A 26,250-nucleotide genomic window follows, 5' to 3' on the forward strand; every position below is an offset into this window, starting at 1 on the left:
CGTTAAAGACTGCCCTCGGTACTGCTCCTGTCTTGGCTGCCCCGGATTATAAACGCAGGTTCCTCGTGCAGACAGATGCATCCACCTTTGGGATTGGGGCAGTACTTAGCCAAGTGAACGCTGCCGGAGAAGAACATCCTGTTGCTTTTGCCAGTCGGAAACTACTGGATCGGGAAGTTGCCTATGCCACTATTGAAAACGAGTGCCTTGCCATCGTATGGGCGCTAAAACAATTGCAGCCATACTTGTATGGCAGAGACTTTACAATTGTTACAGACCACAACCCCCTCACATGGCTGAACCGTGTATCAGGGGACAATGGAAGATTGCTGCATTGGAGCTTGTCCTTACAACCCTACAGCTTCTCCATCCAATACAAGCGGTGAAGCCAACACCAGAACGCCGATGCACTGTCTCGACAAGAAGAACCATAGGCTCCCCAGGCCGACCTACCCCTGCCACTGTACAAGGAAATATAAATAACTGAGCAATGTGGTCTAAAGTGAGCAGGCCAGAGGTCAGTGTAGACCTCATAGCGTGCTCACTTATTATGGGGGGGAGAGGTTGTGATGGTGTGATAGGCTTTGTGGATATCATTTTGTGTGCATTTCTATTTCACTTATTTTCATAGTGTTTTTCTTGTATGTCTATAGCCTGACTGTATCTGTCTCTTGACCCCCTGTAGTTCTTTAATCCCCAAGGCTCCTTTGTTCTCTGAGAGGCCTGGGAACCACCCCAACCTGTTTGACTACCCCTGGACACAAGGAAGGGGGTGGGGAGAACAGGAGCTGGTCAAGTCAGTTCCTGCGTGGAGTGGATCGTGTAAAGACTGCACTTCAGAGAGGAGGACCTATTTTATCCTCTGGTGCTAGAGTTTTGGAATCTCGTCTACCTGGACATTTTATCCTGTTACTGGACTATATTCTTGTTCTGGACTATTGTATCCTCAGTGTGGTGGATTGTTTATGGACCTTCTAATTTTGCCTGTAATAAAGGTCTTGGGATTGTTCACCCTTCCCTCGCTCTGTTGATTGTGTGGTATCGGAGAAGGACCCCGTGACAGTGGGTCTCGGGGAATGAGAGAATTGTAAGCCACCATAGGAAATGTCAGCAGGAGAGACAGTGTCAGAATCCTGGATCCAGGTTTCAGTGAGGGCCAACAGATTCAGAGAGTTGTTCAGAAAGGAAGCTTGTTACATACAGAGCACGGATTCCAGAGGGCACAATTAAAGGATGGAGATGAGAGAGTGCAAGTAATATTAAGAAGATTATGGTTTCGATATGAGGTAGGGGTTGAGGTTGGGGGATGGTGGACTAGGGTTGGCTGAGATGTCCCCTGAAATCAGTAGGAGTAGGAAGATAAAGAGCAAGTAGTTATTGGAATTGTAAGAAGTTTTTTTTCTGCTATGTGTATGGGCAAGATGGGCTGAGATTTTCCAGGAAGGTGAAAAGTGCATGGGAGCTGTACATGAGAGAGGGAAGTATAGAGGGGCTGATGTGTATGAGTCGTGATGGAGGGGGGATGAGGCGGTGAATGTGGAAGGCAAGAGAACACAGTCGATAGAAATAAAGCACATGGTTAAAGGGGATTGCAAAGTGTGGGTTACCTGACTCCTGCCCTGACTAACTGTCATGGAATAACTGCCTTTTGCTTGATGCTTAGCTAATGCGATGCTTTGCTGAATGCGTGCGACCCCACCCAATATTATTATTATTATACTGCGTATTCCCCCTGTATAATGTACATATACCTCTATATACAGCGTACCCCATGTATAATGTACATATACAGTGGGGATATAGTTTTTGATGCAGTGACAATATTACAAGTTTTCCCACCTGCAATGAATGGAGAGATATGTAATCTTTAACGTAGATACACGTCACCTGTGAGAGACAGAATCTACAGATAAATCCAGAGAATCACATTGTAGGATCGTTACATCATTAATCTGCATTTTATTGCATGAAATAAGTATTTGATACAATAGAAAAACAGAACTTAACTCCATCATGACTGGAGCTTTTTTCGGTTATGCCTTTTCGTTTTTCGCTCCCCTTCTTCCCAGAGCCATAACTTTTTTATTTTTCTGTCTATATGGCCATGTGAGGGCTTGTTTTTTGCGGGACAAGTTGTACTTTTGAATAATACCATTGGTTTTACCATGATGTGTACTAGAAAACAGGAAAAAAAAAGTGCGGTGAAATTTCAAAAAAAGTGCAATCCCACACTTGTTTTCTGCTTGGCATTTTTTGCAAGGTTCACCAAATGCTAAAACTGAGCTGCCATTCTGATTCTCCAGGTCATTACCAGTTCATAGACACCAAACATGTCTGGGTTCTCTTTTATGTAAGTGGTGAAAAAAAATTGCGAACTTTGCTAAAAAAGAAAAAAAAAAATGGTGTCATTTTCCGAGACCTGTAACGTCTCCATTTTTTGTGATCTTGGGTCGGGTGAGGGCTTATTTTTTGTGTGCCGAGCTGACATTTGTAACGATACCTTTTTGGTGCAGATACGATCTTCTGATCGCCCGTTATTACATTTTAATAGAATGTCGTGGCGACCAAGAAAAACGTAATTTTGACGTGTTGATTTTTTTTTTTCCTGCTACACCATTTAGCGATCAGGTTAATCCTTTTTTTATTGATAGATCGGGCGATTCTGAACGCAGCGATACCTAATGTGTATGTTTGATTTTTTTTTTTTTTTTATTTTATTTTGAATGGGGCGAAAGGGGGGGTGACCTAAACTTTTATATTTTTTTATTTTTTTTATATTTTTAAAACTACTTTTCTTTAACTTTTGGCATGCTTCAATCGCCTCCATGGGAGGCTTGAAGCTGCCATAGCCTGATCGGCTCTGCTACATAGAAGTGATGCTCAGATTACCTCTATGTAGCAGAATTACAGACTTGCTATGAGCGCCGACCACCGGTGTTTTTTTTTTTTTTTACCTGGCTAATTTGGAAAACTGCTGTGCTTGTGCATACTACAGCATGTCACTTCTTTCAGCGTTTTTGCACCTTTTCATTCACCCATAGAAAGCAATGAGTAAGTGCAAAAACGCAGCAAAAAACACAGGTATCAGATTTTGCAGCATTTTTTGTGCAAAAACCTTAAGGAAGTTGCCTCATGATTTGTTTGGGGCACTAAACTTTATCAGCATGCACAAGAGACAATGAAAACTCAGCATATACGCAGCAAAACCTGCTTTTTGTAAGCAGCTTCTTTACTGCCAAGAGAGCAGGTTTTGCTTGCAGAAATAAATGCAGCAAAAACTCAACGTGTGAACATAGCTTTGGATTGCATAGTTTGACAGCATCATTGCATGGTCTGGGATGTTGCTCCCATCCTTAGGAACTGCTTTTGCACATCCCATGATCTCTAAGGGTGGTTTCACATTAGCGTTTCAGGGCGCAGCGACGGCCTGCGCACTGCCGCCGCTAAGCCATGCCCCCTGCTGAGCCTCCTCCGGTGGCTCCGCCTACGGGCGCATGACGATGCATGCGTCCTGCGTCCCCTATCTTTATCACTGGGGACGCAGGCCGTGCTCAGTATGTGTTTGGCGGCGCATGCGTCCTTTTGACGCTGCGCCGACCAGCGCCAAACGCAACCTGTTGCAATTTGGTTGCGCTCGGTGCACCATCAAAAGGACGCATGTGCCGCCAAACGCATACTGCGCACGGCCTGCGTCCCCAGTGATAAAGATAGGGGATGCAGGACGCATGCAGCGTCATGCGCCCGTAAGCGGAGCTACCGGAGGAGGCGCGGCAGGGGGCGGGGCTTATCGGTGGCCGCGCGCAGGCCGTCGCTGCTCCCTGAAACGCTAATGTGAAACCACCCTAAGTCTCCCAAATACATTGATGAGAAAAATTTGATTATTTTTTCTTACATACCGTGAAATCCTTTTCTGTACAAGTTCATTGGGGGACACAGCACCCACCCAATTTTTTACTTGTAAGGTGCGGTACCAACTCTCCTCATAGGGAGTATTTCCTAATGGCTCTCCAATGTTCTCTTTCCTTGTGTGGTAATCCTAAAGGTATTTCTTCTATTGCTAGCTTTATCATGGCTCAGTGGCTACACAAGGGGGTTCAGCTAGTGTGACGCATAAAGGAGTTGTACCAAATTAGTAAGTTATCCATACAATAGGAGACAATTTGCAGACTGACTGTCTGACCACTGAGACCTCCACCAGCCTCAAGAATTGGGGCTCTGCTGAGCCTGCGGTGAGTGGAGCAGTGGTAAATCATGCACTCCTACTCTACATTTTTAATATGAGTACTGAAGACCAGCCAAGTGCAGCGCTCGCGATCAGGGCTGTGGAGTCAGTAAGCCAAACCTCCGACTCCACCAAAATGGGCTCCGACTCCACAGCCCCGTCCGTGATCTCCAGTAATCCATAGGGTATGAATGGAACGGACTTGCACTTTATCCACCACCGCTCCGTTCATACAGGGCTATGAAGACCCTGGTTCTCTGGATTCATGGAGGTCTTGACAGTGTGACCCCCAGAGATTGGGCAGTTATTCCTTATTCCCTGGATAGAAGGAGCGTCCAGACTTGGTACAACCTCATTAACTGCGTAGTGTTCACCTCCTAGCAGCAGCTGTTGTAACCAGATGTCTGTGTCCCACAATGAAAGTGATGAGAAAATGTTTTATTACCGAAAAATCCATTTATTTCTTTCTGTTTAAGGTGCGTTTTCATAATAATTTCTTTATTTAGCGCCAACATATTCCGCAGCGCTTTACAGTTTGCACACGTTATCATCGCTGTCCCCGATGGGTCCCACAATCTAGATTTCCTATCCGTATGTCTATGGAATGGGGGAGGAAACCGGAGAACCCGGAGGAAACCCACACAAACACGGGGAGAACATACAAACTCCTTCGCTGCAGTGCTAACCACTGAGCCACCGTGCTGCACATGTACATATGTGGATGATGTAGTATATTTTTTATAATCACTATTAGGTGAATGATTATAGTAATATCGTGTATTTGTCGTTTTACGGTCGCTGTTTTACCTTCTTTCTGTGAATTCAGTCTGACCTTCTTGTTCTTTTATGTCTTGCACAGCTCTCCGCCCTGACAGGCTGTAGATAACCTGAGTCCATGTTCTCAGGGTCTTCCATTAGCTCCTGCGTCACGGCCCGTACCGTCTGTGAGTATAACGCCCGCTAGAGGCTTTTTGTTCGTAGTCAGGGTTGGTTATAGTCCTGACCAGTGATGGTGTAGGTAAGGCTAGGTTCAGAATTGCGGATGTTAGAGCTGCGGAAGGCTGCATCGTTCCTCCGTGAAGCTCCGTCCACTGCCGCACCTCCTCCGTTCAGCTCCGCCTATGTCTGCATGCGGCCTGCGTACCTACCTTTAACATTGGGTACGCAGGCCATGCGGATGCGTCGTTTTGATGCTGCGACCAAAATGCAATATGTTGCGGTCGCCGCAGCGTCAAAACGACGCATGCGGACGCATCCGCATGGCCTGCGTACCCAATGATAAAGGTAGGTACGCAGGCCGCATGCAGACATAGGCGGAGCTGAACGGAGGAGATGCGGCAGTGGACGGAGCTTCACGGAGGAACTATGCAGCCTTCCGCAGCTCTGACATCTGCAAATGTGAAACCAGCCTAAGTGCTGCTTGTTTGGGCTCGATGCCTGGGGACGGAGCTGTGCTGCTGATGTGTCCTGTTCATTGTGCATTACTTACACTGATACGTTGTAACAAGCCTTGAGCTGTGTTAGCCGTAATAAGTCAGTATAAGTATCCAATAATTGTTAATAAGTAGAAATAATGAGAATATAAAACTCAAGAGAAAGCTGCAGCTCCCTCCACCATTAAAGGGAATCTGTCGCCCTCTTGGATGTACTTAAGCTACTAATATGGGCACACAGGTACTAGAATACATAAAGTAGTCCTACCTGTATGCCTCTTATCTTAGGTATGTCCAAGGGGATGACAGATTCTCTTTAAACAGTGACAGGTTTTCTCCAGTCTAGAGAACGTCTGTACAGAAAACCCATCTCTGAATGATGGGCTGTCGCTGGGGCCTTTCCTGCCAGGTGGTCCCACATTTTCTTTGCTGGAGATTTAAGGCATTTATGTGCAAACAATTTATATCAAGGGGCCTCCGAGTCAGTTATGTCTGTGATATGCCTGATAGATGCAGAACCAACCACGCGGACCCTCAGCAATTTCCAGAGGGTCCCCAACTCCAGTCCCACCTATGGAGGCAAAGTGAATGTGGAGGTGTGACCGTGCATGGCCTGCTTAGGGAATTAGCTGAGCAAGCATTTTTTTTGGTGTTTGTATCACTTTTATCCTCCTCTTGGACCCTCGTTGAGGAGATAGGTGTGGTTCCCACCTGTGAGACAAGCACCTATCAGATACATCTAGTATATCCTGTTAAATGCCATAAATGTCTTTGCGATTGTAAAACTGATCCTCCTCTTCACTGCTCTATAATGGCTTCCTGCACAGGTCCAGAGTCACTGATTGTTGTTGTGGTTACTTATAGCGAAGGTTTGTGCTTGTCTGTCTTAGAATTGAGAATGAAGCGCCGCGCGGAGCGAGAGCTGCAGATCAGCACTCAAAGCCGACAGAAAAAACGTATTGAAGAGCTGGGCCTCAACCTGAGCTCGACCTCTGATGATGACACTCAGTACAGCAATCATGGCACCCAAGGTAAGTCCGAGGCTGCAAGGGATGAGACAGGGATATCCTGGTAACCTCTCACCTGACAGATTACACTTGTCACGCGACCAGAGTAGATGTAATGGAAAATCTATGGTATTCGGGTCTTGCTGCAGCCCCTGGGACCCAGTACAGGACATTGTTTACCCCTTTACCCTGCATGCTTTGCACCTACATTGTATCACCTCCTGATGCGGCATTAACGAGCTGCTTGTTCAGATCCTCCAGGTTCTGTACTCGGCTTTCCCCAGAGAGAGAGACTGGTCCTTTCGGTCTCTTGACCGACTGGACTCACCAGCAATACCGGGGCGTCCTTACAGTATGCGCAGCACACGCTGTCAGGATCCAGAAGCCTGCAGTCACAGAATAACTATCGACTTTTACAGTCTGGAAAACCTGTTAACCTCCCTTGATATAGTCCTGTAATTATAGCATAAATAAGTGAAAACAAAGAGTATAAGGTTCTATAAGTAAATGAAAAATATAAACTCATTATTATTGGAAAGATATATACCACCTAACCACACAGTGACATTTTGTGCAATTAATGAAATTTGTTCTTTTCTAGCAGTGATCTTAAAAGAGATAAATGTCCTGAAAGTGACGGCTGGGTAATCTCCCTTTACTGTAATGATGTCTCATATTGAGGGCAGTGTCACATGTTAGATTCTGTAGAATACAAAGCAGAGGTGTCAGCCAACATGAGGCATCACCAGTATAAGAACATCGCAGAGAAATGGCAAAAGCAGAACTGATCACCTGATAGTGTCATGTTAAGGGCATGACAACCATACGGACATGCCAATCTGGAAATGGGATGTTACAGCCTATGGTCCCATAAGGATCCAGCTGTTATTTGGAGTCTCAGAGTGTGACTGCAATAACCACCTCATGTGACATGTGCAGGAGACCTACGTCATAGAGACCTGTGGCCCAGCCCCTCTGGAGTTCGTTCAAGAGTTAAATGACTGAAGAATGACAGCTCTTGTTTTGGATCACCTGGTGAGGTAGATTCGCTAAGACCAGAGGCGTTGATGCAGCAGACTCTCTTAGGCCATATAGGACGTGGAACAGCGAGGATCAGCAGAGCAGGCTGTGCAGATACCCACCTTAAATAAGCAAGGCTGAGTGTATGGGCAGCACCCAGGAACTGCAGAGCCAAGTTGGTAGACAGACACCTTGATGTCGCAGAGCCAAGTGTGAGGACAGTACCTAGGAGCAGCATAGCCAACTTTGCAATCAGACACCTTGATGACGACAGCACCTTGGAACAGTAGAGCTGTATTTGACAGATATAGAAGAGCCGAGTGTGCAGACAGCACATTGGAACAACCACAAAGAAACCCGAAATTATGACAAGGTGCTAGGTTTAATTACATTTACAATGTGAGATTCAGAAGCAGAACATTTTGGGGTGATGTATATTTTATATTACATTTGATTTTTGTCAGAAACAACACAGCTTTCCCAGTGTCAATAAAAGTCTCAGAAAGTTTCCACACAGTAACACAGCTTTTACAGTGGCGGTAGCAGTATCAGAATATAAAATCACTCAGCAGCTTTGTCACTGTCATCCACAGTATCCAAATGTATCACCACTGAGCTGTCGCCCATCTTTCCCACCACCACTGAGCTGTGACCCAGCTTTCTCAGCACCCTGAGCTGTGGTATGGCTTCTTTAGTGTTGGCGGCCATCACAGAGTTTATCCTCACTGGCTTTCCCAGCATCAGTCCCAGAATGTGATTGCACAGCTGTGACTGCACTGACCTGAGAAGTGGGAAAGCTGGGTTACAGCATAGTAGTCTGATGAGGGAGTGTATATATTGTATAGAGGGCCTTTTACATCATACTAAACTATTGCCCCAAAGTCACATCCAGAGCGCTCCAGAGGCCAGGACAGTGCAGTAGATTAGTAATGTCACCGCTGTGGCGGTGTACTGCCGAGAGTGGGGGTCTACCCCTAATGTTCGCCATACGGTACCTTCTGTCGCTCACGCCCCAGAGCTTCGGCATATGATACCTGGCGATCACAGATCTGAGGCCGGGCCTAAAGTATACATCACACACAATATCACCAAGATGAAAATGAGATGTAAAAAGAAGGGAAAAAAACAACATTTTCATTATAATCTGAGTGAGGAAAAGTAAGGGAAACGTGAAGGAAACCAGCACCGTGAAAGCTGCCAATATATAGATCACATGGCGCAAGGGAGGATCTCAGGCCGGGTCACTCAGATGCCACAGGGTTTATCATAGCGGGCGGCATCTTCCGCTACCATTTGTTCCACGAGCACCCACTCAGCGCTGACCCCCACGCTGCCGTGATTGGGCATGTCATCAATTTCCAGTGTCTCGGTATGACTGTACGAGCTGCCACCAACCGCCTACAGACCACCCGTGAAGGACCCGGAATGGCAGAAAGTAGAACCACTGGGGGCGCACCAGTTACCGCTGCTCCAGTTACCGGCTTTTTTTTGTCTGGAAGTGTTTCCTTCTGTGTAACTGATTTTATGTGATTGTTGTGGAGGATCTTTGAGGAGATTTCTGCCAGTGATAATTAAAGGTGTAAATTGGTTATAATGACATCCCGGTTCCGGAGTCAACCTGGGCCATAGACTGAGACAACTTCACGGGGAGCCGCCGGCGGGTTCTGCTGGATGTCACCAGGTTCCATGTTGGTTTTACCTCCGGGACTTGTCACTGAAGATTCTTTCCATAAATATTCATGTTTCTTTTTCCTCTTCAGAGTCTTCCACGAGTGGCTCCGACAGCGACACTGATGAGAAGAGACCAGTTTTCGGGACTGGGGATAAAGAGAATGCCTCAGATCCACTGACGGAGGGAACATCTTCTCGTTACGCCATGTTTAACAGCGTCTCGCAGAAGCTCATGGTAACTGTCGATTTCCAGAAATGTTTCTTGGAAAATGATCTGCTCAGGGTCTGTTTCTTGAGATAGTGTGCAATGCAAGGCTCCTTACAGATAGCGTTTTTCTCCACGTTCGTTGGTCTCTTCAGGGCTTACATCCGAATCCCCCAGCAAAACTGGATTCCAACATATACGCCAACGTGGCCATAGACTATAAAGATGCCAACAGAGTCAGCGTGCGCTCTGACGTGCATCATTTTCAGGTGTTTACAACTACTAGAGGTGGACACCCAGACATAGTAGACCTCCAGTAGGCGTATACTCCCAAAAATGATGCACGTCAGAGCGCACATAGACTCTGTTGGCGCCATAATAGTCTGTCGCCCCGTAGGTGCATACGTCCGTATTCTGTTTTGCGGGGGGCTTTGGATGCAAACCCTGACAGGACAAATGAACGTGGTCGAAAACGCTGTGTGAAAGGAGCCTAAGCTTTGTGCCAGGAAATTATAGTTTACCATAGGCACCTGAATCAGAAGGTAAAAGTTCATTATGCCGCCATAAAAACCTGCAATTAAATAAGAGTGACAGGAGGACTGACAAGTGCATCCAAAACATGAGTCGGGGAGAACGCCCTGATTAATGGCAAAAAGGGAATTAGACCTTCAACTTTTTTTACCCTCCGCAACTCTGACAGTGACGTTTGATGGTATATTTGTTTTTCTTGTAAATTTTGTAAAAAAGAAAATTAGAGAATTCCCCTGCTGGAATTACTAAAAAACACAAAAAACATGTCTGGATTATTTCAGTGTATTATTCTTCATGCTTCTGATCGTTGGTGGTGAACTGGGGATCTGGGTCCTGAGACTGCGGCTGTCAGAGCAGCAGATCATTGGGAGTTTCAGGACCTGGTCTCCCACCACTGATCCGCATCTCCTTTAAACAGCTATTCCCATCTTCATAGGTGGATGTTGTTGGATAATTTTTGAAAAAACAAGCACGTTTACAATTTACAGTTTATTAAAAATTTGCATCTGTTCTTCAGTTATTAACACTTACATCTGTTTACAGCCCTTGGAGACTGACCACTACTTCTGTAACGCAGCGGTGGCCAAACATTTGCAATGCTTACAAACTGTTTTCTGTTGAGCTTGTAAGTGCTGCTCTGACAGAGGTGGTCGGTCTCCTAGGCAACAAATTGTAAACAGTAGAAAAAAGTTAATATCTCAAGAACGACTGCATTTTTAATACACAGTAAATTGCAAAATTTCTTATATTTACAAGAGCTATCCAACCATACCCAAAAAGAGGACTCACCATTTAAAAAAAAGTCTGTAAAATGGGGCAGAGATCATAAGAAAGGTCAATGCACCTCACATCTCTAAGCATGAAGGCATTCACACAGTGCAGGAAATTTCCATCAGCACATGTGATGATCGGCACAAACTGCTGCAAATAAATCCTTAATAGACACTGAGCAAATAAATCCTTAAGGACTGTAACGATCAATGAAAGCGCCATAGAAGAATATAAAGCTGTGACTGCCAGAAAGTAAAGAAAGAATTGGGGAGGCTGCTCTGTTCAAGGCCAGAATTGGGCCAGTCCATGAGGGGTCCGTCAGGCCGTTTGGTGAGGATTTTCTCCTTTCACCTGACTGTCATTGTGATAAATCTGGGAGACCGGAGGAAGCGTCCTGATATGTCTGGCAATGGTTGGTGTAAGACGCCTGCCTCTTGGCCTAGACAGTGAAAACCGTAGACGTCTCGAGCTGCATTACACAGCGTGCCTCTGCATACAGACTGACTGCCAGGAAGATCTGACCGAGGGACGTGTCTATGTACATATTGGGCGGGTCTGACTCTGCGCCACTCGTCACTGTTATGGTGACTGATACCCACTGACAGCTCTCTGGTCTGGGATGTCACTGATTCTTCTTTCTTCTATCAGGCAAAGATGGGTTTTCGCGAGGGAGAAGGTTTGGGCAAGTTTGGTCAAGGGCGAAAAGAGATTGTGGAGACCTCGAAGCAGAAGGGCCGCAGGGGTCTCGGTCTGATCCTGAAGGGGTTTGAGAAGGAGCTGAACATAGACTGGAGGGACATGCCTGAGGTAAGCAGGGAGGGTGAGGAGGACGCACACTATTGCTGAGCCACGGGGAGGCCCAACCTGCTCTCTGATGTTCCAGGCCACAGCGTATGAAGAAGTGGACTGGTTCCCAGAATGCAGCACTGAGATTCCTGACGCTGATGAGCTGTCGGACTGGATGACTGTGGGCAAGGTAAAGAGCCGCAATAATCCGCGTCATACAGAACCGGACAGAAGTATTATTAGATCGTGCAAATTGTCTAAGACATTTCTATGTCTCCATGATAAATGCATGAGATTAGTCCTAAATAATCAGTGTGTTGCATGCATTGCTTTGGAGCGTGGCGGCATCTGGCACTGCCATCACTGCGTTACTTTATATCTCAGTAGCCCCTATATAACGTACGTTTTCTAGGACATGTAGGATAACATGCCAGTGGGCACAAATACCCATCTTCTTACTAACTGGCATGATTCGTTTCCTGCCCGGGTCGTGCGATCTCACAGCATTATATACAGGTATTAGAATATCATTACCTCCTTACAAAGGAGAACCGCACCAATCCCCTTCTGGGTCACCTGATATCGTATGGCATGGTCCTGGCCCCGGTAAGAAGTGGTACGAAAGGTGTGAACAGTGCCGACATGAACGCGATAGTGGTCTCCTTTCTGAATTACCTATAGTTTATTAGAGTGACTCTGAATTTACGGTCGCTGGTGACCAAAAATGCGTTGGTAAGAAATATAGTAAGTGACGCACTACCAGGGCAATACTGCCAGCGATTAACGCTGTTTACCACCATCTTGTGTTTCAGAGGAAGGAGATAATTGACGATGAGACTGAGTTTTGCCGAGAGCCCCTTCTCAGAAGTCTTCTGGAGTGCAAGGTGTGAACCCTTCCACCCTGTGATCTACATGAAGACTTTACAGCCTTGCTTGCAGACTTTTTAATCTTCTGCCTGTGATCCTCTGACCCCTGACAAACAGCTGGGAACGTTACTTGAGCTGTGGTACTGCCCCTGTAATGCTCATGTGCAGGATACGTGTGCACGACCGGGACGGTACCACAGATGCACTTGGCGGCTCACGGCAGCCGCGTTCTGCACATCCTCTGGACCTGCTCCTCCCGTGTAACCAGACTTCTGTTCCTCTCGTGTAACCAGACTTCTGTTCCTCCCGTGTAACCAGACTCCTGCTTCCCCCGCGTCACCAGACTTCGGCCTCCCCCCGCGTCACCGGACTTCGGCCTCCCCCCGCGTCACCGGACTTCGGCCTCCCCCCGCGTCACCGGACTTCGGCCTCCCCCCGCGTCACCGGACTTCGGCCTCCCCCCGCGTCACCGGACTTCGGCCTCCCCCCGCGTCACCGGACTTCGGCCTCCCCCCGCGTCACCGGACTTCGGCCTCCCCCCCGCGTCACCGGACTTCGGCCTCCCCCCCGCGTCACCGGACTTCGGCCTCCCCCCCGCGTCACCGGACTTCGGCCTCCCCCCCGCGTCACCGGACTTCGGCCTCCCCCCCGCGTCACCGGACTTCGGCCTCCCCCCCGCGTCACCGGACTTCGGCCTCCCCCCCGCGTCACCGGACTTCGGCCTCCCCCCCGCGTCACCGGACTTCGGCCTCCCCCCCGCGTCACCGGACTTCGGCCTCCCCCCCGCGTCACCGGACTTCGGCCTCCCCCCCGCGTCACCGGACTTCGGCCTCCCCCCCGCGTCACCGGACTTCGGCCTCCCCCCCGCGTCACCGGACTTCGGCCTCCCCCCCGCGTCACCGGACTTCGGCCTCCCCCCCGCGTCACCGGACTTCGGCCTCCCCCCCGCGTCACCGGACTTCGGCCTCCCCCCCGCGTCACCGGACTTCGGCCTCCCCCCCGCGTCACCGGACTTCGGCCTCCCCCCCGCGTCACCGGACTTCGGCCTCCCCCCCGCGTCACCGGACTTCGGCCTCCCCCCCGCGTCACCGGACTTCGGCCTCCCCCCCGCGTCACCGGACTTCGGCCTCCCCCCCGCGTCACCGGACTTCGGCCTCCCCCCCGCGTCACCGGACTTCGGCCTCCCCCCCGCGTCACCGGACTTCGGCCTCCCCCCCGCGTCACCGGACTTCGGCCTCCCCCCCGCGTCACCGGACTTCGGCCTCCCCCCCCGCGTCACCGGACTTCGGCCTCCCCCCCCGCGTCACCGGACTTCGGCCTCCCCCCGCGTCACCGGACTTCGGCCTCCCCCCGCGTCACCGGACTTCGGCCTCCCCCCGCGTCACCGGACTTCGGCCTCCCCCCGCGTCACCGGACTTCGGCCTCCCCCCGCGTCACCGGACTTCGGCCTCCCCCCGCGTCCGTCACCAGACTCCTGCTCCTTTCCCTGCAGAGTGCGTTTGACGAGTTGGAAGGTGAAGAGATGAGAAGAGCCAGGACGCGATCCAACCCGTACGAGATGATCCGGGGGGTCTTCTTCCTGAACAGGTCAGCATTCCCCCTACTAGACCACTGTGGTGAAAGTGTGGTTCATGTCGTCATCTTCCAAAGCTCGTAACATTTTTGTTTCATGCGGATGGCGCTGTGTGGGGGCTTTTCTTTGGCTGTAGCCATTATTCAGTACTATTTTTGATCATTTTTGGGGGGATTCTATGACAACTGAACAACTATATATATAAGTATTTGCTTATTTCTTACATATTTTTTACATTTCTTTATTTTGGATAAGAAAAAAGGGAGGGGATCAAAACTTTGTCTGTTCTATTTTTTTTAAAGATTTTTCTAAAAATGTATTTTAGCCTTGGGGGTCTAGAACCAGCGATCAGTTTGCTTGTGCTTTATACTTCAAATCTTCGAGTGATCCGCAGTGCCCAAATGGCAGCGGGAACCTTCAGGATGCCCCCTGATTCTATGGAAAACCATCTGCACCTCCTGACAACGTCACTTCTATGGGTTCCTGAACGAATGCCCCAGCACCTAATGACGCTTTCAGAAGCAGGGGACGGCCGGAGTGAGGTCTACACCTGCCCCCTGTCCATCGGACCATGTCATTGAACGGGAATGGGTTAATACTACAGGCTGACTAGAGTCCTGTGGTCGCTAAGGCCTGTTTCACACTTCCGTTTTTTCAAATCCGTCAAAATCCGTTGGTTTCCGTAAAAAAACGGATCCGCCATTTTTTTGCAGGATCCGTTTTTTTTGTCCCATAGACTTCCATTAGTGGTTACCGCGGATCCGTCAAAAAAACGGAAACGGATCCGTTTGGCGGACACAAAAACGGAAGTGTGAAACAGGCCTAAGGCGGCATTGTAGCAACCGCATCGCTCAGGTTCCCCGACAACAGTCCATCTCCAACTGAAGACTATATGTCTCCCGGTGTTGTCTCTGGTGTCTGCTGTAACTTGAACCTTATTTGATAAATTCTCAGAGGAGGAAGAGGAGGAGGACGACTGACCGCATGGAACCTGCCATTGAAGTTTATACGTCTCATTATCTCTTCTCCAGGGCAGCAATGAAGATGGCGAATATCGACCACGTGTTCGATTACATGTTTACTAACCCCAAGGACTCTCAGGGGGTAAGGGTTTAACTTCATTGCTGACTCCACCAGCAGAATAGTGAGTGCAGCTCTGGGGTATAATACAGGCTGTAACTCAGGATCAGTAATGTAATGTATGTATACAGTGACTGCACCAGCAGAATAGTGAGTGCAGCTCTGGAGTATAATACAGGATGTAACTCAGGATCAGTAATGTAATGTATGTACACAGTGACTGCACCAGCAGAATAGTGAGTGCAGCTCTGGAGTATAATACAGGATGTAACTCAGGATCAGTAATGTAATGTATGTACACAGTGACTGCACCAGCAGAATAGTGAGTGCAGCTCTGGAGTATAATACAGGATGTAACTCAGGATCAGTAATGTAATGTATGTACACAGTGACTGCACCAGCAGAATAGTGAGTGCAGCTCTGGAGTATAATACAGGATGTAACTCAGGATCAGTAATGTAATGTATGTACACAGTGACTACACCAGCAGAATAGTGAGTGCAGCTCTGGAGTATAATACAGGATGTAACTCAGGATCAGTAATGTAATGTATGTACACAGTGACTGCACCAGAAGAATAGTGAGTGCAGCTCTGGAGTATAATACAGGATGTAACTCAGGATCAGTAATGTAATGTATGTACACAGTGACTGCACCAGCAGAATAGTGAGTGCAGCTCTGGGGTATAATACAGGATGTAACTCAGGATCAGTAATGTAATGTATGTACACAGTGACTGCACCAGCAGAATAGTGAGTGCAGCTCTGGAGTATAATACAGGATGTAACTCAGGATCAGTAATGTAATGTATGTACACAGTGACTGCACCAGCAGAATAGTGAGTGCAGCTCTGGAGTATAATACAGGATGTAACTCAGGATCAGTAATGTAATGTATGTACACAGTGACTGCACCAGCAGAATAGTGAGTGCAGCTCTGGAGTATAATACAGGATGTAACTCAGGATCAGTAATGTAATGTATGTACACAGTGACTGCACCAGCAGAATAGTGAGTACAGCTCTGGAGTATAATACAGGATGTAACTCAGGATCAGTAATGTAATGTATGTACACAGTGACTGCACCAGCAGAATAGTGAGTGCAGCTCTGGAGTATAATACAGGATATAACCCAGGATCAGTAATGTAATGTATGTACACAGTGACTGCACCAGCAGAATAGTGAGTGCAGCTCTGGAGTATAATACAGGAGATAACTCAGGATCAGTAATGTAATGTATGTACACAGTGACTGCACCAGCAGAATAGTGAGTGCAGCTCTGGGGTATAATACAGAATGTAACTCAGGATCAGTAATGTAATGTATGTAGACAGTGACTGCACCAGCAGGATAGTGAGTGCAGCTCTGGAGTATAATAGAGGATATAACTCAGGATTAGTATTGTAATGTATGTACACAGTGACTGCACCAGCAGGCTAGTGAGTGCAGCTCTGGAGTATAATACAGGAGGTAACTCAGGATCAGTAATGTAATGTATGTATACAGTGACTGCACCAGCAGAATAGTGAGTGCAGCTCTGGAGTATAATACAGGATGTAACTCAGGATCAGTAATGTAATGTATGTACACAGTGACTGCACCAGCAGAATAGTGAGTGCAGCTCGAGTATAATACAGGATGTAACTCAGGATCAGTAATGTAATGTATGTACACAGTGACTGCACCAGAAGAATAGTGAGTGCAGCTCTGGAGTATAATACAGGATATAACCCAGGATCAGTAATGTAATGTATGTACACAGTGACTGCACCAGCAGAATAGTGAGTGCAGCTCTGGAGTATAATACAGGAGATAACTTAGGATCAGTAATGTATGTACACAGTGACTGCACCAGCAGAATAGTGAGTGCAGCTCTGGGGTATAATACAGAATGTAACTCAGGATCAGTAATGTAATGTATGTAGACAGTGACTGCACCAGCAGGATAGTGAGTGCAGCTCTGGAGTATAATAGAGGATATAACTCAGGATTAGTATTGTAATGTATGTACACAGTGACTGCACCAGCAGGCTAGTGAGTGCAGCTCTGGAGTATAATACAGGAGGTAACTCAGGATCAGTAATGTAATGTATGTACACAGTGACTGCACCAGCAGAATAGTGAGTGCAGCTCTGGAGTATAATACAGGAGGTAACTCAGGATCAGTAATGTATGTACACAGTGACTGCACCAGCAGAATAGTGAGTGCAGCTCTGGAGTATAATACAGGATATAACTCAGGATTAGTAATGTAATGTATGTACACAGTGACTGCACCAGCAGGCTAGTGAGTGCAGCTCTGGAGTATAATACAGGAGGTAACTCAGGATCAGTAATGTAATGTATGTACACAGTGACTGCACCAGCAGAATAGTGAGTGCAGCTCTGGAGGATAATACAGGATGTAACTCAGGATCTGTGATGTAATGTATGCACACAGTGACTGCATCAGCAGAATAGTGAGTGCAGCTCTGGAGTATAATACAGGAGGTAACTCAGGATCAGTAATGTAATGTATGCACACAGTGACTGCATCAGCAGAATAGTGAGTGCAGCTCTGGAGTATAATACAGGATCTAACTCAGGATCAGTAATGTAATGTATGTACACAGTGACTGCACCAGCAGAATAGTGAGTGCAGCTCTGGGGTATAATACAGGATGTAACTCAGGATCAGTAATGTAATGTACACAGTGACTGCACCAGCAGAATAGTGAGTGCAGCTCTGGGGTATAATACAGAAAGTAACTCAGGATCAGTAATGTAATGTATGTACACAGTGACTGCACCAGCAGAATAGTGAGTGCAGCTCTGGAGTGTAATACAGGATGTAACTCAGGATCAGTAATGTAATGTATGTACACAGTGACTGCACCAGCAGAATAGTGAGTGCAGCTCTGAGTATATAATACAGGAGGTAACTCAGGATCAGTAATGTAATGTATGCACACAGTGACTGCACCAGAAGAATAGTGAGTGCAGCTCTGGGGTATTATACAGGATGTAACTCAGGATCAGTAATGTACACAGTGACTGCACCAGCAGAATAGTGAGCGCAGCTCTGGGGTATAATACAGGAAGTAACTCAGGATCAGTAATGTATGTACACAGTGACTGCACCAGCAGAATAGTGAGTGCAGCTCTGGAGTATAATACAGGATGTAACTCAGGATCAGTAATGTAATGTTTGTACACAGTGACTGCACCAGCAGAATAGTGAGTGCAGCTCTGGAGTATAATACAGGATATAACCCAGGATAGGTAAATAGGTAGTTTGTAAACTTGTGACTTGTGTGCTATGATGGTTATATCTCAGACATCTGCTCTTGTATCACTAGTTGCTTTTTATATATTTTCTTTCTGGTGATTGTTTCTGACTTTTTCGTTGTGTTATTTAGAAATCACTGCTCAAAGAGCGAGAATCCGAGCTGCTTTACTTTGCTGATGTGTGCGCTGGACCCGGTGGATTTTCGGAGTATGTCTTATGGAGGAAAAAGTGGCACGCCAAAGGGTTTGGTATGACCCTAAAGGGCCCCAATGACTTCAAGCTTGAAGACTTCTACTCCGCATCCAGCGAACTCTTCGAACCTTATTATGGTAATTCTCATGTTTCTCTTCTGAAAATCAGTTCAGTTTAAAGTCTCCTTGGTTACAAACCAAACACAAAACAAAGTCCTTGTATTACTTACTTTATCTCCTAGATTTATTACCTTGTAACTTAGGCCTGACATTTAGGTTTTGGTTACATCTTATGGCTTATGTCTGGAGGCATCATTTTCAATATTCTCTGTGGCTCTCACTATAAGTCTTCCCCTGCCGGTCCACCGATCGTCTCCTCTGTCTTTTCTCTACTTCTTGTCCTCCGGTGTGGCTGTTCTTTTTTTGGTCCCGAGCTGTTATGTGGAGAGCGACACATGTGGCATTAGTGACGTGCGCTGCGCCCCCACGTGAGAAGTCGAGACCTAGTGAAGAACGGTGACACCGGAGGCCGAGAATCGAAAGAGATGTATGGAGGCGATAGAGGAATGTATGCGAGGACCAGCGGCGGGTGAGGTAAGAGAGCCGAGGAGAGGTGAGACGAAGGGTTAAATATTTTTTTTTACCATTTGTAGAATCTTAAAATTCATTTGATTACTGATACATTTAATCTAAACTGACACATTGTAACAAACTCTTAGGATAGAAACAAAATCTCTACAGCTGCTATCTTTAGTTCATAGAGGATTCTCCAGACCGATACATTGTAACAAAGGCTACGCTGTGAGAAGTTTCAGGGCATTACAGGATTTCTGCCTCTGAATGTAAATGAGGATTTTCTCTTTCACGAGAAGCAGGGATCCTGATAGTGGAGTCCTGTGAAGTGACACAAATCGCTCTTGGTTATTTTTTCCTGTTTTATGTCGTTCCTGTCATTTCTTCTCTTCTTCATTTCAGGTGAAGGTGGGGTGGATGGGGACGGAGACGTCACTCGTCCGGAGAACATCACAGCCTTCCGCAACTTTGTCATGGACAATACTGACCACAAGGGCGTACACTTCATGATGGCGGATGGGGTACGTAAGACAAAGCAGCGGTGCTGTGTCCTGACATGCTGGAAATCTGGCAGCTGTGATAGATAATGGATTCTTAGCTTGGTCTCCACCTTGATGTTCTTGCAGGGATTCTCTGTGGAGGGTCAGGAAAATATTCAGGAGATACTCAGCAAACAGCTGCTGCTCTGCCAGTGTCTGGTGGGGCTGTCTGTCGTCAGGACAGGTAAAGTCTATCTTATCTGGCTAGGTTATTTTCTACATTTTCTTACATTTCATTGTTTGTGATCAAACTAGGAGGACATTTCATCTGTAAGACCTTCGACCTGTTCACTCCGTTTAGTGTCGGTCTAATCTACCTGCTGTACTGCTGCTTTGACCGCGTATCTCTCTTCAAGTCAGTTACAAGCCGGCCGGCTAACTCCGAAAGGTGAGAAGCCGCACATCCTCCATATTACATTACTGATCCTGAGTTACCTCTTGTATTATCCTCCAGAGCTGCACTCACTATTCTGCTGGTGCAGTCACTGTGTACATACATTACATTACTGATCCTGAGTTACATCCTGTATTATACCCCAGTGCTGCACTCACTATTCTGCTGGTGCAGTCACTGTGTACATACATTACATTACTGATCCTGAGTTACATCCTGTATTATACCCCAGTGCTGCACTCACTATTCTGCTGGTGCAGTCACTGTGTACATACATTACATTACTGATCCTGAGTTACCTCCTGTATTATACCCCAGAGCTGCACTCACTATTCTGCTGGTGCAGTCACTGTGTACATACATTACATTACTGATCCTGAGTTACCTCCTGTATTATACCCCAGTGCTGCACTCACTATTCTGCTGGTGCAGTCACTGTGTACATACATTACATTACTGATCCTGAGATACATCCTGTATTATACCCCAGAGCTGCACTCACTATTCTGCTGGTGTAGTCACTGTGTACATACATTACATTACTGATCCTGAGTTACCTCCTGTATTATACCCCAGAGCTGCACTCACTATTCTGCTGGTGTAGTCACTGTGTACATACATTTCATTACTGATCCTGAGTTACATCCTGTATTATGCTCCTGAGCTGTGCTCACTGTTCTGGTGTAGGATTCATATTTGGTTCATCTGTGGACATACTGATGGAGGTCGAAGGATTAGTCTGGACACCGTGTTTCTTGTCCTGGGCACAGGATACATTTGGGCGCTGCCGGTTGTATTCGGCACAGTTTGGGGCTCTGCCTTTTGTGTGTGTCTGGCGCCCTCTCCCTGTGATATACTGTATGGCACTGATATTTTGCAGCTTGTATTGTCGCTTGCTCGATTCTCCTACAGATACGATTCTGCTATTTGCAGGTTCTCTGTATTTGAGCCCTGTCCTTACTGCTGATTACAGTAGTGCCCTCTGCCTACGTTCTGTGGTCTTTCTACCTCTCTGTAGATATGTGGTGTGCCGGGGTCTGAAGGTGGGCTCTGAGGACGTACGCAACTACCTATTCACCGTCAACCTCCGCCTGAACCATCTGCGTAACACGGAGCAGGACGTGAATCTGGTTGTGCCCCTGGAGGTGCTGAAAGGAGACCGGCAGTTCTATGATTACATGGTGCGCTCTACTGAGAGGTGAGGACGGTGTTATCCCAAATATTCCGCACTGTCAGACCCTGGTGCTGCTGATGACATGAACGGGCAGGAGACGGCACAGCGCTCTGCACTGACTTCTAGGGAAGTTCCAGAAATAATGGCGCTGAGCAGCCCCCTCTCTATATTCCGAGGTTTATGGCTTGTTCTGTGGAACGACCCATAATATGGAAGCTAAGAAGAGGCCTGTAATGATCCTGCACAAGGGGTGAGCATTGGATGCAATGCTAAAAGCAAGCAAGACGCTTAGATTTGTTCTAAAAAAGCAACTACAAAACGGAACCCAACAGATCCCAACAAAATCAGTGGAGACCCTCTGCTATCACAGCAACCCATCACTTTTGCCCATGAACTCTGTTTCTAAACTGGAAAACACAAAAGGAATGTGGAAACGTGAACAAAGCCTGAAGTAAACTGTCCACTGCTGGACAATCCCTTATTAATCCTTGGTGCTGCCAGCGTTAAAGTGATCGTCCACTAGTCGGACAGCCCCTTCAAAACCTCTATGGTTTACCCCATAATATTATAACACCTGTTCTCCTCTTCGATGTCTGCATAGTTCCAGCGGTGTGAACATTGGCTCTCCCAGGGCTTACTGGACATTATGTTTCGCGATCCTTGCGGCCAATCAGGGCTGGCTTCACACTCCTCTCTGCAGACTTAATTGATATCTGTAAGAATTGAGGAAATCGGAGCTGCGATCTGAAGGGAGAGTGAAGCCAGCGCTGATTAGTCGCATTGTTTTGTCATGCAAAAGTCAGTGTCGACAGCCCTGGAACAGCGCCGGCATCGGAGGTGAGTATACGTGTTGTTACTTTACTGGAGGAAACACCGGTATTCAGAAGGAGTTAGCCGAGTAGTGGACAGACCCATGTAAGGAAGATGTTCATAGTAGAGCAGAGTTGTTTGATGACGGCGGCCTTCACTGGTCGCCCAACTGGATACTTTATTTCCACACAAAGACTTCGTTGTGAGTGGGTGGGGTGTGATGGGCATATGACATCAAAACGGACCCCACGCTTCATCACAGGTTTGTAAGTGGCATCTAAGTAGTTAAACAGAGCGATCTCTACTTGTTACACCTACGCAGATAAACGAATAACCCCAAATACAAAACCAAATGAATGGAATTGTTAAAATATTTTATTAAATACTATTATTAAAAAGACAAAGAGGATAAAACCAGCAAAATAGACATATAATACCATAAACATAAGGCGTTACATGGTGGACATGGGGCAAATATAATTAGAAAATATTCAATCCTCATGGAACAAAACATAAAGTGCAATATAGTGAACAGATACATCTGGATAAAAGTGCATAATATGTAAACAAGATATATACCAGTATAAAGTGCCCAATGCCTCTCCAACTCCAACGTACGTTTCGCCTGATGTGGCTTTCTCAAGGAGTGAGAAAAGCCACATCAGGCGAAACGTACGTTGGAGTTGGAGAGGCATTGGGCACTTTATACTGGTATATATATCTTGTTTACATATTATGCACTTTTATTCAGATGTATCTGTTCACTATATTGCACTTTATGTTTTGTTCCATGAGGATTGAATGTTTTCTAATTATATTTGCCCCATGTCCACCATGTAACGCCTTATGTTTATGGTATTATATGTCTATTTTGCTGGTTTTATCCTCTTTGTCTTTTTAATAATAGTATTCAATAAAATATTTTAATAATTCCATTCATTTGGTTTTGTATTTGGGGTTATTAATTTATCTGCGTAGGTGTAACAAGTTGTATTATGAATATCCCCTCATGATATTTATCGGGTGAGGGATCTCACCAATTTGTTGATATAGAGCGATCTCTACTGTTAAGGGCGGATGTCGGCTGTGTAGCAAAGCCAGCACCAACCCTGCTTGGTGTGGGATGATCTCTTGCCCCTGATCCTTACAGCCGCGCCTGACATCCACTGCACATCCACCAAAAAAAGCCTTTTATTTTTATTCACTGCTGCCTAAAACTTAGTAATGGGTTCTTGGACTGGAGAACTTGTGTTATTGATTGCCTGAAACATTGTAACCAACCCTCCGCAGTGTAATGCAGGATAGCAGCATAATCAAGCGTTACGCCATGTTTCTGATATCTATTAACGTTCTCTTTCTGTGTCCAATGCAGGTATTGTGAGGTTCAGATAAAAGCTTTGGCTAAAATCCACGCCTTCGTCCAAGACTCGTAAGTAAATCTGTGAATGACAAGCAGAAGGTGGCGGCACCCTCCCTGATAGGTGCTGTGCATAGGCCTGAGTCTCCGTGGTGATCCAGTGATACTTCAAAGCCGGTATCAGAATGCAGGCATTATCAGCAGCCTGTATCCTGCCTGTCTCAGTAGCTGCAGGTGTTGTCAGCAGCCTGTGTCCTGCCTGTCTCAGTAGCTGCAGGTGTTGTCAGCAGCCTGTATCCTGTCTGTGTCAGTAGGTGCAGGCATTATCAGCAGCCTGTATCCTGCCTGTCTCAGTAGGTGCAGGTGTTGTCAGCAGCCTGTATCCTGTCTGTATCAGTAGGTGCAGGCATTATCAGCAGTCTGTATCCTGCCTGTGTCAGTAGGTGCTGGCATTATCAGCAGCCTGTATCCTGTCTGTCTCAGTAGGTGCAGGTGTTGTCAGCAGCCTGTATCCTGTCTGTATCAGTAGGTGCAGGCATTATCAGCAGTCTGTATCCTGCCTGTGTCAGTAGGTGCAAGCATTATCAGCAGCCTGTATCCTGCCTGTGTCAGTAGGTGCAGGCATTATCAGCAGCCTGTATCCTGTCTGTCTCAGTAGGTGCAGGTGTTGTCAGCAGCCTGTATCCTGTCTGTATCAGTAGGTGCAGGCATTATCAGCAGTCTGTATCCTGCCTGTGTCAGTAGGTGCAGGCATTATCAGCAGCCTGTATCCTGCCTTTGTCAGTAGGTGCAGGCATTAGCAGTCTGTATCCTGCCTGTGTCAGTAGGTGCAGGCATTAGCAGCCTGTATCCTGTCTGTCTCAGTAGGTGCAGGTGTTGTCAGCAGCCTGTATCCTGTCAATCTCAGTAGCTGCAGGTGTTGTCAGCAGCCTGTATCCTGCCTGTCTTAGTAGATGCAGGCATTATCAGCAGCCTGTATCCTGCCTGTCTCAGTAGGTGCAGGCATTATCAGCAGCGTGTATCCTGTCTGCCTCAGTAGGTGCAGGCATTATCAGCAGCCTGTATCCTGTCAGTCTCAGTAGGTGCAGGCATTATCAGCAGCCTGTATCCTGTCAGTCTCAGTAGGTGCAGGTGTTCTCAGCAGCCTGTATCCTGTCAGTCTCAGTAGGTGCAGGTGTTGTCAGCAGCCTGTATCCTGTCAGTCTCAGTAGGTGCAGGTGTTGTCAGCAGCCTGTATCCTGTCAGTCTCAGTAGGTGCAGGTGTTGTCAGCAGCCTGTATCCTGTCAGTCTCAGTAGGTGCAGGTGTTGTCAGCAGCCTGTATCCTGTCAGTCTCAGTAGGTGCAGGTGTTGTCAGCAGCCTGTATCCTGTCAGTCTCAGTAGGTGCAGGTGTTGTCAGCAGCCTGTATCCTGTCAGTCTCAGTAGGTGCAGGTGTTGTCAGCAGCCTGTCTCCTTCCTGTATCAGTAGGTGCAGGTGTTGTCAGCAGCCTGTATCCTGTCAGTCTCAGTAGGTGCAGGTGTCTGAAGCCTGTATCGTTCTTGTGTCAGTAAGTGCTGTTTAGAAAAAAGTCCAGCTCACCGTAGTAGACATCCTTAGGTGTTCAGAGCACGCGGAACGCTGTTTCAAGGCGTGGCGCAATCAAAACATGAAAAATCCAGCTCAACGAACTAGTGAAAAATCTTCTTTTATTCACCACCACCCTCTTTGGTGAACAAAGAAGAAGTTTTTTCACTAGTTCGTTAAAGTGGATTTCTCATGTTTTGTCAGTAAGTGCTGCCTGTATCCTGCCTGTGTTAGTGGGTGCAGCTTGCATCCTGCCTGTGTCAGCAGTACAGACGGCAGCAGCCTGTATCCTGCCTGTGTCAGTAGTACAGACATTGTCAGCAGCCTGTATCCTGCCTGTGTCAGTAGGTGCAGGCGTTGGCAGCAGCCTGTATCCTGCCTGTGTCAGTAGTACAGACATTGTCAGCAGCCTGCATCCTGCCTGTGTCAGTAGGTGCAGGCATTATCAGCAGCCTGTATCCCGCCTGTGTCAGTAGGTGCAGGGATTATCAGCAGCCTGTATCCTGTCTGTCTCAGTAGGTGCAGGTGTTGTCAGCAGCCTGTATCCTGTCAATCTCAGTAGCTGCAGGTGTTGTCAGCAGCCTGTATCCTGTCTGTATCAGTAGATGCAGGTGTTGTCAGCAGCCTGTATCCTGTATCAGTAGATGCAGGTGTTGTCAGCAGCCTGTATCCTGTCTGTCTCAGTAGGTGCAGGCATTATCAGCAGCCTGTATCCTGCCTGTGTCAGTAGGTGCAGGCGTTGGCAGCAGCCTGTATCCTGCATGTGTCAGTAGGTGCAGGCATTAGCAGCCTGTATCCTGCCTGTGTCAGTAGGTGCAGGCATTATCAGCAGCCTGTATCCTGCCTGTGTCAGTAGGTGCAGGCATTAGCAGCCTGTGGAAAAAGAAAAAAGGTCCAGCTTTGCAAATTCAAGTCCAATTTATTGTTAAAAACAAGTCCAAAACAGAGCAAAAAATGGTGTGTTCACATGAGTAACAAGTAGTAGATTACGCGTTTCGAACAATAGCTTGTTCTTTCTCAAAACTCAAAAAATTAGCAGCCTGTATCCTGCCTGTGTCAGTAGGTGCAGGCATTATCAGCAGCCTGTATCCTGTCTGTCTCAGTAGGTGCAGGTGTTGTCAGCAGCCTGTATCCTGTCAATCTCAGTAGCTGCAGGTGTTGTCAGCAGCCTGTATCCTGCCTGTCTTAGTAGATGCAGGCATTATGAGCAGC

General features: G+C 47.1%; 1 protein-coding gene across 2 annotated transcripts in view; it reads left to right on the forward strand.

Annotated features, from left to right (window-relative positions):
* Nucleotides 1-26,250, forward strand: part of CMTR1 (cap methyltransferase 1) — a 71,691-nt gene that overhangs the window by 13,638 nt on the left and 31,803 nt on the right. For both annotated transcript variants that reach the window (XM_073556263.1, XM_073556262.1), the window contains exons 2-15: nt 5,082-5,166; nt 6,546-6,686; nt 9,443-9,588; nt 11,509-11,667; nt 11,744-11,836; nt 12,459-12,530; nt 14,006-14,100; nt 15,118-15,190; nt 18,566-18,764; nt 19,602-19,720; nt 19,826-19,922; nt 19,994-20,126; nt 21,151-21,330; nt 23,489-23,545. In XM_073556263.1, coding sequence (XP_073412364.1) covers nt 6,554-6,686; nt 9,443-9,588; nt 11,509-11,667; nt 11,744-11,836; nt 12,459-12,530; nt 14,006-14,100; nt 15,118-15,190; nt 18,566-18,764; nt 19,602-19,720; nt 19,826-19,922; nt 19,994-20,126; nt 21,151-21,330; nt 23,489-23,545 — 1,556 coding nt within the window. In that variant the 5' untranslated portion in view covers nt 5,082-5,166; nt 6,546-6,553. The remainder of the gene's footprint in view (nt 1-5,081; nt 5,167-6,545; nt 6,687-9,442; nt 9,589-11,508; nt 11,668-11,743; nt 11,837-12,458; nt 12,531-14,005; nt 14,101-15,117; nt 15,191-18,565; nt 18,765-19,601; nt 19,721-19,825; nt 19,923-19,993; nt 20,127-21,150; nt 21,331-23,488; nt 23,546-26,250) is intronic.

Source organism: Dendrobates tinctorius, unplaced genomic scaffold, assembly GCF_039654945.1.
Source record: "Dendrobates tinctorius isolate UK_male_01 unplaced genomic scaffold, ASM3965494v1 ptg000232l, whole genome shotgun sequence".
Lineage (NCBI taxonomy): Eukaryota > Metazoa > Chordata > Amphibia > Anura > Dendrobatidae > Dendrobates > Dendrobates tinctorius.